Source organism: Saccopteryx leptura, chromosome 1 (assembly GCF_036850995.1).
Source record: "Saccopteryx leptura isolate mSacLep1 chromosome 1, mSacLep1_pri_phased_curated, whole genome shotgun sequence".
NCBI lineage: Eukaryota > Metazoa > Chordata > Mammalia > Chiroptera > Emballonuridae > Saccopteryx > Saccopteryx leptura.
The window spans coordinates 105,948,396-105,965,482 of NC_089503.1; the positions used below are offsets into that span (position 1 = coordinate 105,948,396).

At 38.3% G+C, this 17,087-nt stretch overlaps 1 protein-coding gene across 4 annotated transcripts in view; it reads right to left on the reverse strand.

Annotated features, from left to right (window-relative positions):
- SPEF2 (sperm flagellar 2) overlaps positions 1-17,087 on the reverse strand; it is a 156,858-nt gene that overhangs the window by 60,530 nt on the left and 79,241 nt on the right. For all 4 annotated transcript variants that reach the window (XM_066373513.1, XM_066373542.1, XM_066373523.1 and 1 more), the window contains exons 18-23: positions 14,415-14,579; positions 10,997-11,086; positions 7,955-8,103; positions 3,868-3,995; positions 3,646-3,784; positions 1,724-1,861 (exon numbers count right to left, since the gene is read on the reverse strand). In XM_066373513.1, the coding sequence (XP_066229610.1) occupies positions 1,724-1,861; positions 3,646-3,784; positions 3,868-3,995; positions 7,955-8,103; positions 10,997-11,086; positions 14,415-14,579 (809 nt within the window). The remainder of the gene's footprint in view (positions 1-1,723; positions 1,862-3,645; positions 3,785-3,867; positions 3,996-7,954; positions 8,104-10,996; positions 11,087-14,414; positions 14,580-17,087) is intronic.

Genomic DNA, 17,087 nt, shown 5'->3' on the forward strand with positions numbered 1-17,087 from the left:
TCTTATTATCTCTGTCATAAAATCTTAGTGAAAGGAATTTTAGAAATCATCTAGGATAGATCCTCTAAAATTTATTTTGTAGAAAATGTGTCCTATAGGGTTTCTTCTCTTCCCCATAGTGTGTTTTAATTGGGAATTCAGTTTCTCTGAAGAAGAGCCTTCCATTAGGTATCGCTGAGATGTGAGAGTTATATCATTTCTAAGTATTGCTCAGATTAATGATTCACAAAAATTCTCTATACCCTTTACTTGCACTAGTGGATTTCAGTTATTTCTGCTGCAAGCTTTGGACACACACATTCAATCTCGGCTTGCCCAAACTGGTGACCTGAAATGCTACCCAGACTGGCTGTAGCTGCTTGGGGGTATCGCTTTAATCCTCAGCACAATCCATGCCTTGCGGCGCCCATGAGGATCCCAGAATTAGTCATTGGTGAGACTGTTCCTGCCTCTCGGGTCTCTGCTGACTTTTCAGGCTTCTTGTGGTCCATCCTGCCATGGTAGCCGGGTTTTGCTCCCTTGAATGCTAAAGTACTAGAATTTATGGTTGTTGGTTGAACATGCATTTATTTACTTTCTACTATATGCTAGTTCTGTAATTGTCAGCTAAATATACTCATTTTCTGCAGTGGCTCTTCATGTAAGTTAATGAGCTAAAGACCAGAAATGTCCTCTTTTCCATTCTCTGTCCTTACTGCTATTCTCTTAGGGGGAAAAATACTCATGCAGATATGGCTTGACTGAGACAGCTTTTCCATTCTCCTCAGCTTGGCTAAATTTCAGACAGGCTTCTTTCTAACTCTGGGCTCTTGACCGCCCTTATTCTTAAAGAGTATTTACGTTAGAAAACTTGTCATTGTAAATCCTTTCTCTGTCCATTTAAGATACCTTATTATAAGTTTCTTCCTAGTTTTAGAACCCAGACTGTCCTTCTCTAGAGCCTGGGAACCAACTCTGAAATGTAAGCATCCAGGAAGAGAGCCCCTAGCTTGTCAGTGCTTTTGGGAGGGTGACTTTCTCCAAGTTGCTAATGTGTCATGAAGAGAGGAGAAAGTTTACTGTCCCTTTAGGCAAGGTTGGTGAGAAAACACAGGTGGCCTATTACCTGTCCCCACCCTCCAGGTCTTAAAAACTCTCCGAGTGTGGCACAGCAGGGTAGCCATACTTGGTCTGTGTTCTCTCCCTGATTGTTGACAGCAGTCTGGGAATAACATCAATGTCTGTCTCCTTGTCCAGGGCGACTTTCTATTTAACAGGCCGCAAATACAAGTTAACCAGGTTCTGATATATGGTTTGCTTTCCCAATCCAGATATAACCTCTTCTTTCTTTGGAATCAAATTTCTGCTGAGTCTGATCTAGCTCACATCTTGGGGCAGGGCTGCTTTCCTGGGCTTCGGCTGGCCACTTTGTGTCCTCTGAGAAAGGGGACTGAGGTAATGGCCACCACAGACACCACCTCTGCTGTCCCCTCCACAGCTCTAGGTTGCCTGGAAGCAGAGCTGGTGAGTTGTTGCTTGAGATGTTCCCAATTCTGGAGCTTGTTTGGCTGGGGCCAAAATAGTTTATTTCAGCTAACTTCCTTGCTTTGGAGCTCAGGGCAGGCAGAGTGCTGTGAGTAGTAACATGAGCCTGAACAGACGTTTCATATTCCCCAAGGATTTGTTACAGGAGGACCGTGGCTGCGGAGGGGAAAGTCTGGGTCATCGTGACCGGAGCTCTTACCTGCATCAGGGAGAAGAATTGGTTCATCATGATTCCCATCGTGTCCTGCAACCAGCTCCTGTTAATGATATCCAGACGCTCCTGCTCCGCCTCCTCCTTCCGGGCATTGCAGATGTCCCACAGGCGGTCTCGTAAATCCTCAACAGAAAGAGACACTGCTGTTATGCCTTAGGGTCACGGCTCACATTACCTCCCTGTAATACAACTAAGATCCTTTGCCTGTCTTTAAAATGTCCTTAAAGGAAATTGAGACCTAATCACTTCATTCAACAAATATTTATTTTGCTTCTACTCTGTCTGAAAGACACCAAATAATATGCCATGTTGGCCACAAACCCAATGCAGGTCACTTTATCCAAGGCGGTGACGCTTTCTGTGTTCTAACCCTTCCCTGACAACACCACTGATGTCTTATGGGGAGAAATATAACTGTCACAGGGGTTTTCTTATCCACTTTTTTCAAGATCATGTAAGTATTAAAATGTAAAATTAGAATAGAGCAATTGTGTCCATCAGAATGACCTATGACACAATAAAGACTGAATGTGATATAACCGCTCATCCTAAACCTAAAGAGTTCAGACACAGGGCCCGAAGGAAATGCAGATTTATTTTTTAAATTTCACTGGTTTCTTTTCTCTAGATTCCTGCTAAGGACATGCTCCTAAAAATAATTATATATAACAGTAATATGGTTGACTTGGCCAAACTTATTGAACTTTCCCAAAAGAGATTGTATGTTATTTTCTGGAATCTATCTTAAATATACAAAAATGTTTCTTGTTTTGGGCAGCTAAGAACTTAAAATAAATTTAAGAGTATTAAAATAAATCAATTTTATAATCTTGGAATGGAAATGTATTGAATAATTTTTAAACCCATCACAAAGAAAAGAAAGAAAAATTTTCTATACTTATCGACACAAACATTAAAGGACTCTTGCCTATTAAAATTCATCACAAGTTAATATAAAGGCAAGCACCTTTCTAGTTCCAGGACAAGATGCTGCTTGATTTATGAATCACTTTAAAAAGCCAATTAATTCTTTGTAGAAAATAATAATAGAAGGCAAACATCAAACTGGGAACATATTTGTACCATATGAGCAACAGATGGTTTATATAAAGAGATCTGAGATATCAATAAGGAAAAGTATACATTGGAATAGGAAAATTGAAAGAAATCATAAACAGGCTTTAGGAGAAAGAGAAATAAATGATCAACATGAATAATTGCAAAAACAAAAATGTAAATTACAGAAGATCTCTATATCCTTTACCCGTTAAATTGGCAAAGATTAACAAAAAAGATAGAACCAAATAATTGATGCATTCTCATAATCTGTTACTTGGAGTAAAATTTGCAGGTTTTTAAGGTGTTTAAAACTTACATAATTTTACTAGTCAATGTCACTCCAACAAGTTTAATTTAAAACTAAACAATAAAAAAAGTAAAAAGTAAGCATAATTTTAGATTCAGCAATTTCACTTTTTCATAAATTTGCTCATGAAAATAATAATAATTCCACTGTATAATTCTCTATAATAAAAGTTGGTTCTCAGCAGGTATTTGTAAATGAAACCCCTCTGGCCCATGCACTCCGCTTGAGGCCCACCTGCCTCTTTACTGTTCTTCAAACACACCAAGTACCCTCCCACTCAATGCTGTTCTTTGCCTTTGTATTCCCTGTGACTGATGTACTCTTGCCCCAAATGTCTGCATGGCTTAGTCACTTCTGTACTGAGTTTGCTCATATGTCACCTCAGCGGGCCTATCTACAACCACTCTTGAAAGTAAGTGTTCAGGCCATTTCCTTTCTCATCTTCACACCCCAGGGAAACAAAAAGGGAGTGGATCAGGGCCTTGCAGTACAGGACGCAAGACTGCAGAGACCTGATCAGGCAGCTCGCAGACTCCCTTACATTTACTCTCTGGTGTCCTTCCGCCTTTGTTTCCTCGTCATCCCACAGGTCCTCCGGAAGAGAGTTGAAATCAGCCTGCCATTGAGATACAAAATCTTGCTTGTGATCTGGACGCCTTAGAAAATGCTGGAAACTTGTTCTGTAAGGTATTCAGAGAATGAGCTGCAGCTTACGTGTCATTCCTGTAAACTGCAAAATTTGAACTCTGGAAGCTCCACTTACCTAATCTCATATAAGTAAGCAAGCACAATATGCTGGTCCTCTCTCAGGTGTCTGAGTACTGTTTTGATGGAGTTGATGTAGGAATTTTCTATTAGTTCCCAGTAAGGTACTAAAAATGAGGGTATTTCCTATTAAATGGTAAAGCATAAAAATCATAATTTCAAAGTGAAAATTCTTGTGAATAATTGAGTCAAAAAGAGCAATACTAAGTTAGAAGATTGAGGTGTAACAGATCTTTAAAACATGTTCTGTGAAACTTCTTGCTCCTTTTTCCTTCCCTTCACCCAGCTAATTCTTGAGAATATCTGTCTCATAAAACCAGAAACAATGGTTGTCTTTCTCACCACTTTACAGTTTTCCCTATAATTCCACAGTGTCTGGGGATATAGGAGGTGCTCAAATATATAATATTTACTGATTGAATGAATGAATTGAATTGTCAGAGATGTCAACATCTTTACCTAAGTTGGGAAATTGTCTTGTATGGGGAATACCTAGTGTTCACATCAGAGTGATGGTGACGTATTTCTCTGAATTCATCTGAAAGATTTTATCTTTGCTCTGTGTACCATGAAAGTGGGAAAGTTTCTTTGATGTTATTTTCACTAATGCAAATGAACAATAAAAAATAAACAATCAAAATGAAATAAAAATTGAAGATACTTCTTATATTCAATATAAATTTGCTGTATTATATATTCCTTTATCAGCTGTAAATTTACTTACTCAGGGAATCACACATGGAGAACTTAGAGGTCATCTGGGCTATTTTTTTTCCATTCAGAAAGGCCAAACACTGGAAACACTAGAGACAGACTCTGCAGTCTCTCTGTGGACCTCACTGATGCATTAAGCACAACATTCTAAGGCAACCCCTACAGTGTCCTACAACCCATATCAATGGAAAATTCTTCCTTGTGTTGAGCAGAAATTTGTCTTCCTGTAGTTTCCACTTATCTGCCCTAGCTGTGCCTTTTGGAGAAGGACAGACTACATTCACACAGTCTTTCCTAGAACAGCCTGTTAAATATGTAAAGATATTAGTGAAGAGAGGTAGGCTGGGATGCAGAATAAAGCTTGTTGTTCTGGGATTCCCAGCATTCAGTACAGCACACAACAGGTGCTCAGTAAATGTTAATGTGGAAGTAAATCAAATCACTTAAACACAATTTTATCATCAGTTAAATTTTTAGAAGACTGGATGGCTCCATCTAGTTTTAAAAGCCTAAGGTTCTATGTCCAACCATACTGCAAGTGTTCATTCATCTAAATTAAACATTTACACTTGTTTCATGCTCTTCTGATATTATTTTATCATGTTTCTAACCTAGTTCCCTTCTCTGGGTTCTAGTTTCTCATGATCTCTCTTCAAGGATGTGGTATCCACAATGGTGCTAAAGACTGTTTTAAATAAGCCCACTACTAAACCCTTCTCCTGGTTGACTTCAGTCCATGAATGAACATTCTCTGCATGAAGAGTTACCAACCTAAAAAAGGACCTAATTGAACTAACATTCTGCTCACTGCTCTCAGTGATCCATAGGAATTTTATGAGAAATTGTCAAATACTGTTTTGAACTCAAGATATACGATGTCTATGGTAGTTTCCTGACCCACCTATCCGACTTTGCTATTGAGGAAACGGAATGAGCCAGTTCAGCAGGTATTACCTTAGCGAGCCTGTGTGGGTTCTGGGTGATTGTTTTTATATTTTATAAGTGCTTAGAAGTCTTGCATTTAATAATTATCTCTTGAATTTTGTCAGGGATTACTATACAGATTATTGGTCTGTATGCTACTAAATCTCATCTGCCTTTCACTAAATAGTAATCTAGTCTTCCAGAATCTCCTGTATCCTCTGTGGTTTGAGTTATTGAAATGTCTAGGTTCTTCCAGTCTCTGGGATGTAAATATTCTGGGTGTGAGGACTCGAACTTATACTATATGACTAGATGTTCAGCTCTGTCTTTTCCAATTAAATAGTACACTCGTCATTGGAGAAGACTGAGCATAATGGGAAATTGGTAGGCAAAGCAGACATTCCCTAAAGACCTCTCGTTTGGTCTGCCTCTGTGGTTCTCTCTGCACCTTCCCTTGTGGCTGGCAAAGGAAGAGGAACCAAAGCTCTCCTTGAACTTGGCTGCTGACTCTGCCTGAGAGAGCCAGGAATGGGAGCAATTTCTTTCTCTTTCCTTCCCTCCTCCAGCTTCCCCACAAACTTATGAAATAAGGTAGATCCAGCAGGCCTGGAACGAGTGTTACCATATAAAGTATAAGATGTCCAGTTAAACTCATCAATTATCTGTAACTCAAATTTAACTGGGCACCTGTCTTTCCTCTTCCTCGGTAGGTAAGCTCTGTAACTTGTGTGAGAAACTTAGAGTGGAAAAAGGGCTTGAATGAATCAAGTAGCCTGCTTCCTTTTACAGGCTCTCGGCTACTTCTGGTTGTAGAAAAAGGTGTTTTCCACATGGTTTTGCTTAGGTAACTAGAGGTCTGTGCTCCACATCTTTGCATTATCCTTCTAGACAAACTTCCTATTCTTCATTCTTTACCCTGCTCAGTGCCTTGGCCAAATAACTTATGAGAACTACTTCTGGCAACACCCTTGCCCTCTGCCTCCAGAGCAGGATGAATAAGAAGAGACCAGGATGAATATAAGGTCTGGCTATACATATTTCCCTGCCCCTTTCTGCAGGGTCACTGTGGCTGCATGCAACCCCCCTGCTGAAGGTGACAGACAGCTCCTGTCAGATGGCCCGCTCCATGCATGGTCCTCACCTTCTCATGCTACTGGGCCACAATGGCTCCCAGGTATTCCTCTTCTGGGGATAATAATCTAATCCTTGTATCTTTCCTTACTTATTGGGTACATATATGTAAGTAGTCCTTTCTTTCCCAGCTCTCCTTAATTTATCATGTTTTCTGCCAGAATCCTGATTGCTAGAAGATGTAGGTGGCAGCTGGTGCCACATCTCAGTGTTGACGTCATTTTTCTACTTCTGTTCCTATTTCCCTCTTGTCCTCTAGGTTTTAATCCTTCCAAGGACTTCAAGGTTTGAAGTGAAAGACTAGATTTCAATATTTTTGTCTCTATTGTCCACCCCTGCCAAATAATGTCATTTAAATTTTATCTCTTTCCCCACCACCACTTCTGTATCCTGCATCTGTGACAGTTCTTTTTCTAATATATTTATTTTTGAAAGTAGTTTCTGTGTGGCTTAGTGATATCAGTTATACACATCCATAATTATATCATTTCATTTCTTATCTTTACGTATTTTTTGCTGTAATTTCTCCTTCGATGTAAATTAATTAATTATAGAGTTTATGATGTAACTGGATAGATAAGATATTTTCCTAGGAAACCTCAATAATAACAGCAACACCACAATCCCTGCAATTCATGACAGGGTCTCGAATGCCTGGCACAGACAGTCAGCTAAAGGAAAGACTGTTCTGTGTGATTTTCCTAAGCTGATTTATCTAATAAGGCAACCAGATGTGCCCAGATGGCAACTGGGCTCTGCAGTTGTCAAAGAATGAAGAACTAAATGGAGCTTCTAGGACTCACAAGGGACATCTCTTCTCCTTACACTAGTGCACCTATTTAAAGTTCTCAGGCCAGATAACTACCGGCTCTTTTATTAGTTTAATTAGCTTTGAAACATTACTTCTATTTCTGAAAGTCAGAGGTTAAGCTTCACTTGGGAGCATTATGATGTGGGCATGAGAACATCGAAGGAGGGCTATAATTTGCTGGATATGTGTTCTGAGGAAGTAATTTTTCCAGGAAACTGCATTCTGCTTGTCCTTGGGGAGAAAATTGGTCCTCAGAGGACCCATTTGTTCCCCCTGATTTTAGCACTCAACAGCAGTCCAAAGCATGATTCAGAAACTTGAGGGAGTGAAGAAAGGAGGAGATGTGGGTCAATGAGTAGTCCCAAAAATCATCTTAGCTTTTTGATGAGCTATTTGATATATATCAAGCTACAAAAACCATCTGGATGCTGCAAATAATGGTGTAGATCTTACTATGAACAGGAAAGAGAATAGATTCTACTAGCTTGGATCTAAACCACCATACCTCGGGAATTGGTTCAGTCACATAGACCCACTCTTCTGATCCGGGCTTAGGTGATGTTGGCACTGTTGCATTAGGTGATGTGACTGTGGATTCAACAGGTGATTTCTTTGCTGGTACTTTTCCTCCTGATGATTTTCCTTTAGGAGAACCTTAAACATGCATATTCAATCATTCTATTACAAGCAGATGAATGGGACCAGATTCTGGCAGACGAATAAATCTATGATTGCCATGGACTTCAGGCAACTCATTAGTCACTTTTTAACCAACTTTGGGCATTGTCACTTAATCAAAAATAAAAAAATCTCATTCTCTACTGCCCCAAAATTAACCAATAATACCAATAATGCTTTTTTTTTTAAAGCAATTCAACTTCTCTCATTCATTTGGCTATGAAAAGCATCTTGACATTTTACTTTCATCTCTGATTTTGATTCCACAATAAACATATGATTCTTACAAAGTTTAGAGTATCTAGAGTATTTATTTCATCCATTCATGTCTTTTATTTATTACTGCAAAAATTGGCAAATTAAATTCTTCCTCCTGAATGAGAAAGGGCAGCTATAGCAGGAGTGCTGCTTGGTATTCCTGGAAGCCCAGGGGAGGAGCAGGGAGGAAGGTTATAGACATTAGCCAGAGCTGGTGAGGGGTGAGGGGTGAGAGGGAGGAGAAAAGGGAGTATTGTAGCTCCTGAGTATTTCCATTTCACGGCTCAAGACACTGGGTTTCTGAATGGAAAACTCTATTTCTTGTTACAGTTAGGGAGTATAAATAAGGGTAATTATTATGCCATAAGCCTGGTTGAATTAAGGCATTAAAGAGAGAGAAGGAAAGGAGAGGGAGGGCACAGGAAGGAAGAGGAATGAAGAGAGAGAGAGGAGGAAGAGGAGAAGAAAAAGGAGGAGGAAGAGAAGAGGAAGAGGCCTGATTTTCAGTTCAGTATCTAGAGGGGAATCTAGGCCAGTTAAGTGGCAGCCTAATGAGCTATTGTGACTAATCAAAGTACCTTAATTCAGGAAGAACCAATATTTCCTTAAAGGATCAAGGCTGTCAGAGTTTAGAAATTCATTCTGTTTCAATTCTATTTCAGATTAGTTGAGATTTTAGATGCAGTTATAGATGTTTGTAGAATTGGGAGAACATTATTTCCCAAAATATATTTATTTAATTAGTATTGACTAGTAATGCTTTTTGGGAAGTAAATAGATCTACTTTATAATAGTTAAAAATATATGGATTATATGTGGAAGGAAAATTCATGATTTTATCTTGTGGGAGGTTTAGTGACATTTACAAAGATTAACTATTATCCATATGTCTAAAGTTATACCTTGATATTTTTTAATTTAGAAAACTTAAAAATATTTTTGTTTAGTCAATAACCAAAATGTTCATCTATTTTTTTTTCTGTTGATGATTTTTCATCCTTTAACCTGACTAGTGAAATAAAAGTGATAGTGCTGTGATCACTTTAAGATAAATTTCTCTAAGAATAATTTCTGAGAAAGAATTTATAAATGTGAAACTGGAATGAGTTTCTTTTTCTTCCTTACCTATTTTAAATATTATGACACACAATAAAATTTTAGTAAAATAATAGTAAAATTTTTGCAAACCCTTGGACTTACTTAAATTGAGATAACAACATTACTCTAGTGTATATATTTTACAGGTTGAACTTGTATTTGCTCATTGTTTGTTTGGAGTTGGCGTACTTTCACCTAAGGATGATCTTAGACCATGGACACTATTATGTCTAACTTTATGACTTAGTACCTAATATGCATAGGTATATTTAATTCCTATTTCTGTTGATTCTATGATGATTCTTCATTTTGATTTTATTGATCACAATGAGAAAGCAAGGGATGAATTATGTAAATGTGAAAATTATGCACATATTAATTTTTTTATCTCAGTGTTAATGCAGCAAATGGCATTAGTTATTTAAACCCTTGACATCTTATAGTGAGGGAAGGGTTAGATTCTCTTTGAGACTCATGGTTATGTATCTTCAAATGCCAAAGATAAAGATAATTTTTTAGTACATCATTTTGTGAACGTTGCACACTCTTCGGATGCAACTCCAGTGGCAATTTGCAAGGAAAGTTAAACAAAGGTACACTCTTCAGGACAACCCATTTGAAAGTAGCTTGGGAAATGTCAACTGTGTGAATCCATATCTACCTTTCAATCTCCGATTAATTGATTGCAATAGAGGTTTCAACATAATCTAACAAATATGTTTTTAGAGGCTAAGATTTTCTTCTACCAACTGTCCAGTACTTTAAAAATGTAACCCTCTTATATCACAGAAGCAGTTAAAATAAAATAGAAAAAAATGAAATTAGGGTCAGGAAAACACAAAGTAAAAGGTCAAAACCGGAGAAGAAATAAAGGGCAGATGCTGAGACCTTTGTTCTTATACAGATACTAAACCTGAGCCACTAATTTAGTTCTTAACTTTTAGAAAGAAAAATAGGGGAAAGGAAATGCTATCATTTAGCTAATTATCTAACTACTTAGATGAAGAAAGATTTTTCTGTCCCTTGATTTTAAATGAAATTTCTCACCTGAGATTTCATATAAAGACCACTGAATGATGTAGTGGGCATACTATCCCTTCAGAAAATATAATACCCAATTTTTGTTGGTATAATGTAAGTTTCACCTCCACTGCTACGTTATGCTGTGATGGCAGTTGAGGATTTTATACCAAAGTTCTGATCAGTGAAAGCAGTACCATGGGGACCCAAGAATTTGGTTCAGTATGTAGCTTTCTGATGGCATAGCTCAGCCCATGGATAATGCCTGTAATATCTGTGATGAATGGATATTCTGCATATTAGACATTCTCTAATTTATTCCTTAAAGCATCACTTTTCTCAGCAGGACCTTTGCTAAGAGCCAGGATGCTATATTCTTTGGCAGGGGCTTATGGTTTACAAATGCTTTAGAGAAGTGTTCAGTGTATACAACTATACAAATCTAGCTTCTCACTGAGACAGAAAACGCAGAGTTATATTTAATCCCATCTACCTTTATCTGCTGGACCTTTTCCTTTGGATGAAGTGTCAGCTTTCTTCCCTTTTCCTTCCTGAGGAGATTCTTGCTTACCCTTTGAGGGTTCTAAACAAAATTCAACACAGAAGTATCACTGATGGTTTTCTTCAACAGTCCAAGCTATTATAATTTGTAAGCAATCAAACATTATTTCTCATAGATAAACAGATTTGTGAACTGCAGAAAATGGCTCAGGCCTTTACTGTGAGTTAGAATTCATCTGATGACAGACTATGGACTGGAACTTCTCTAATGACAGTCTTATTAGTACTATTCTATTCTGTCACACAGAAGTTGTGTTAAGTTTAATATCAACATTTCATAGTCGATTTGGTTGTAAATTCTTCAATGCAACAGAGCTGCACAGTTTTAAACGTGAGTTAGATTCATTTGAAGCATATGACCGTATTTAGATTTATTTCAACTTAATGATCCTTATATAAAACAACTAGATCTGTAATAAGAATGATGTCAAAACACCTTGGTTGCCTTGTGACTTCTTCTATATTTCCATTTGCATTGACTGATAGTTGCAATGCAAAGAGTAGGTTGGTTATATTTATCTTGGAAACCCTGAAATCTACATAGTTCAGAAATACAAGGGGAAAATGAGAAGCTAATGATATGGAGGTAAATATGTCCCAATTAATAAATCAGTTCCTTAAAAAAATTCACCACATCCTGCATTATTCACTAAACAAATATAATCCTTTTTCTTCCTTTCTCCTGAGTATATATATTTTTTTCTTCAGTAGAAGACTGACTATATGGGGTAATTTAAATGCCTGAGATAAAGAGACCCCATCTGAATTTATTCTTTGTATTTAGAAATGATAGTGATAACAGTGTGTGAGTGCACAGCACATAGCACTTACATTTAAACATCTCAGGCCCAACAACCAAGATTCCATAGTAGTAATACCAATGCAAGGCATAGGGAAGAATTTTAACCTTAAAACTTTGTTAATTTTTATAAAAAGACATTTAAACATCAAATAGTTGACCACCAAACACACAAATAAATATATAAATAATATCCAAATATTTGAATTCATTCTTTTTAAGAAATAAGTGTAATAATTAATAATAATAATAATCTACATAAACTTCTAGTTTCTTTAATAATAATACTCTAGGTAACCAACTATTTAACTAGCTTTACTTAAGCTTAAGACAACAGAGAGGAGAAGGTAAAAACAGATACCTAAGACACTGGCCTTACACAGTGTTGAGGGCAAGTCTAATTTCTGTTGGAGGCAGCATGCACTCTGCCCACTTATTCTTTTTTTTTAATCAGTTCTAAAATATATTCTGAAATTGTTTAAAATATTCTTAAATAACAGTAATGGTAGTACTGTTAATTTTATCACATGGAGGATTTTTGTTTTAAAATAAATTCTGACCTTTGATAGTATAGTGGCTTTGATGATAAATTCTTGAATAGATTTCAACTGTGAAGTTCTCAAATCTAATCCCATGTGCATTTGTAACAGATGTAAATGCAGAACCATATTCGACGTAGAACCATATTTGGACAAAAATCACTTAGTACTCAGTGTACTGTGCCTCCTTCCTTACCCCATTTCTACCCTGACTTATTTTTTTAATGTAATTACTCTCTTCTTTTCCTCTCAACTTCTAAAGGAGACTGTAATTGGGTTTTTGAGTTGGACATGTTCTGAGGCCTCAGGCTTTTGGTTCTGAAATGTTCTGTTTTGAAAAATGTGTAAATTTTTATATAAAAATAAATAAACCCGCTGGAAATATCCCTCCTGAAATTTCTTAACCAAGCTGCCCTGAGCTGTAAGGGCAGCTAGGCTCATTCTGTGGCCCCATCAATGCCCAAAAGCACTGAGCTCCCCTTCCAACAGGCATTGTTGTTGGAAGGCAGTAATTAGGCCTCTGGGGATGAACCCTTCTGTGCATGTTTAAAGATCAGCCAGGAGCCCTGTCCTTGTTAGAAAAAACAGACAGATACAACCATTCTTTGAAGCAACAGTTGCTTTATTATTCCTCCAGTGCACAGAATTCAAGAATACAATTTTCATTTGCAAGAAAACTTCATAAACTCAGGGTGAACTGTGTTATAAGCAGGAACACCTGAGACCAGTTTGGGGGCATGGCTCGGGTAGAGATTCCCTGCGCCTGGCTGCGCAGCCCGGGGGGAGACTTGGAGGGGAAGCCGAAGCCACGGGGTGAAGGCCTTCTGTATTGGAAGATGGCGGGCTCCCCTGAGCCGCCTGGGACACTGTCCTCCCAGTTCTACGAGGCATTTTAAAGATTCCCACTTTTTGTCCGGATCCCTCAATTGTTTTTTTCAATTTCTAGTGAGGTGGTGGGAAAGGGTGTAGGTATAAATCATGGCTTCGTGTTTTGTTGTTTATATGATAAGAAACATTTTTAGATTTTGTGTATTTTCCCTTTAGTTAAGCCCCATTTTGTTGGAATGCAATGGTTTTAATAAAAAACAATCATCTGTTACTAAAGTCTTCACATTTATTTGTTTAATATAAATAAATTTAATTTAAAAATATTCAGACTCATCTCAAATCTCCATGAATTGAAAAGATGATGGGATTTAGAAATACAATAATGATACACAATCAAGAAAACACCTAGATAGACTTGGTTAATGGTACAACCGGTCACCTGTAAGCTGAAACCGGAAATTACAGCCGCACTTGTTTCACATACACAGCACTAAATTGATGATGATTTTCTACCAATATAGTGCACTTTACTTTGGTCGTTATTTGCATTTTCTATCACATAAATCAATGGTCCTTAGTGGTTAAGAATACAGAAAAAATTCAAGCTACAGAATATTCTCTACACATGTTCTTTATCCATATATTTTCTATATTATAAATACATAGTTTACCGAGATGTCAGGTACTTATTTCTACTCTTCTATAATTACATAGTGCTGAAGAATAAGTTTCATGTAAATTCTAGTCTCTAGTGTGTTGATTTGTTCCCTTACTTTGTGGACATTTGCTTATGCTAATTCTCATTTTTGTAAGATGTTCTCACTGTACCTTAAACCCTGCCATTCAGCACACAGTCATCTGTCCTTTCGATCTGCTCTAAGCTCTTTCTGATTGTTCTCTGTGCCCCCTTTCTTTTCATCTGTGGACCTATTCTAATCAGTAGGTCTGGGTGGAGGATTTCATGGTCTCCCCCATGCAGTAAAGTACCTGGGCTTTTGTGACAACCACGCTCTTAGCCACTGAAGGCTTTTCCACTTGATTCTGAGTGAATAGCTTGGTTTCATATGATTAAAATTGCTCAAAGTCTGAAGCTAGATTAATGGACTAGTATTATAATTTGTAATTCTTTTCTAAGTGAAAATAAGGAACCCGCAAATAGGATTATAAATTATTCTGTCAGTCACCTGATGGTTGTTTTTCTTTCTCAGTAGATCTTGAATGCTTAGGCCGAGAATGGGTTTCCTGCTCTTTCTCTGGTTCAGGAGGAGGAGGGGGAGGAGGGAGAGGGGGCTCAGCCAGGGGGACATCTTCTTTTTTTTCAGCTTCCTTTTCTTCTAATTTCTTTTTACCTTCAAAAGGATAAGAGTGGACATTTATTAGCAACTCCAGACACCTACTAATTCACTTGAACTACAGTAAACCACCTAAATTAATGTGAATTGCCCATACTGATTGATTTAAGGCTAAATTCATGTTTTAGGGTTCTTCCTTACATTATCCAGTCCTTAAGGGATTCAGCCTCTTGGCTTGGTAATGAACACCGTTCCCATTGCTTCTGATGGTGGTGGTGGTGGGGATGACAGCAGGAATGGGAATGGGATGGTGTGGTGTGTGTGTGAAAAACAGCAATCTAAAAATAGCTAATGGAGACAAATAAAAGAAGGTTTATTTCAAAATTTCCAATGGAAAAACAGGTAAAAAAAAATGTATAAAAAGATAGTGAAAAGCAATGGGATGGGGAGGATGGGAGTGAAAGAGGGGGAGAGCCGCAGGATCATACATAGATACAAAGTGCTTAGAGTACTACATAGCGCTCAATTGTTTTAGCAAGTCATTCATTCACGTAACAACCATTTATTGAACCTGAATTATGCCTTGAAAGAAAGGAAGGGCAGTAACAATACCGTAAAAACCATCACTACCACCATCATTACTACTGCGACCATTACTGCTACTATAAGTACGACCACCGCTGCTGCGACTGCTCCTGCTCCTGCTGCCACTACAAACACCAGCAGGCACAGCTCTCATTTTTGAAGGCAACAGTGAACAAGAGAACAAAACCCCCGCCTGGGGAAGCCTGCACCACTGTGGCGAGAGGCGGCCACGAACGCGATGATAAGTTCATCTGCATGAGAGGCTGGAAGGGGCGCGCTAAGGAGAAGATGATCAGAGCAGACAGAGCACAGGGGACCAGCGGCGCTGCGGGCGGCTGTTGACGTTTGAATCCGAGTGCTGAGCAGCGCAGGCCACCCAGAGAGCGGCCCGGAGCCCAGGCTTGGCAAGGGCGTGGGCGACGTCTGCGGCCTCAGAAGGAGGCGTGCTGCCCGCTGAGGGCGCAGTCAGCTGGGCCTTGCGTGGCAGAGCGTGGTGGTTTGTGTTTTTCCAGGCCCCTGTTACGGTGACAGCCCTTTGGCTTTCCTGACTCAAGGTCACCCTTTCTAGCACGCTGTCCCTGCCCTCCCTGGCCATCAGCGCTCTATGCTGGGAATGGCCACCGCTTTACTGACTGGCCAATGGCAACGACTCCCCTCACTCCTGGGTGCCTGTTTCTTTGCATATGCGCCCCTCTGCCCTTAGATTATGCTTCTCAATTTAGCAAGCAAGGAGCCTTCATTCCAGGTGTTTGTTTAACATGGAAATAAACCTTTTTCTGATTGTAAAGTAATATATAATGATTGTATTTTAAAAAGCCAAACAATTTAGACAAAGGAGAAAGGGAAATGGCCTGTTCAGGCTCTTTGGCCTTCTTCCTTGCCCTTCAAGTAATGTATATGCTGCCAGACTCTTTTCTGTGCATATTTAGTACACAGACATATTTAAAAAGACAGAAATGAGACTCTTTCATATGCAACCTGTCTTTTCCTAATTAACAGGACATTATTATGGTCATTTTTTTCACATCAGAATATATATAAAAGCACTACATCCTTTTATTTTTTTAAATAGTGTACTAAGTAAATGTTTAGTATATCAACAATAAAATATTTGTTAAATTAATTAACTGATTGAACTGTAAATCTGAAATACGTGGCTGTTCAGTCTGTTCATGTAATCAGTAATTAGAATGTGAAATCTTTAGGGAAATGTTGAAGTGAGTCCCATTGATGAGAAAAACAAATCAATTCTAACCTGGAGATGTTTGAGGTTACCACTTGGAACCAGTCTGGTTTTGTCACACAACCAGGATTCTGAGATGGTTGTGGGTGGTTTGTCCCTCCTCTCAGCCTAGTGTTTGATGGCCAAATGACATGGGGAGCCTCTTAAATAATGTATGAATTGGTTTTCATATTGTCAGAAAGCTGACATTGAGATACAGGAGCATGTCTTTCTAAGTGTGAGGTCCAGGTCCCTTGGTGATTATGGTTTATATGAGGTGCTATTTTGGCATCAGTTAACTGATACATTATGGTAGTCAGGTCACACATCTAGTGGCTGGAGACAGCTTGCTCTGAAGGCAGTTTTAGAATCCTGGCGATATTAACTTTGACCATTTTCTATTATACCAAGAAACTGCAGTTGCCAATATAATTAGGGAAAATTGATACAAGGGAACATTTCTCAAATTATTCCCAAGGGAAAAATTACAATGTAAATCTGGCATTGGCAAACAGAGGAGTTTCACATTTCTTTCAGGAACAAATTCCAATAATACTACGAAATGTGGATGGGCATTATTATTGGTTAGATGAAGGATGAAGGAGATTAGGATGGCTGGATTTGGGCAATATATATTCTAGAAGCAGGCATGTAAATGAGTTGTTAATAATCAATAAATTTATACCAACACAAGAAGATTGGTGAAAATAAACTGCTTGTATCTACATCCAAAAGAGAGAAGTTGCTCACTGTTTCTT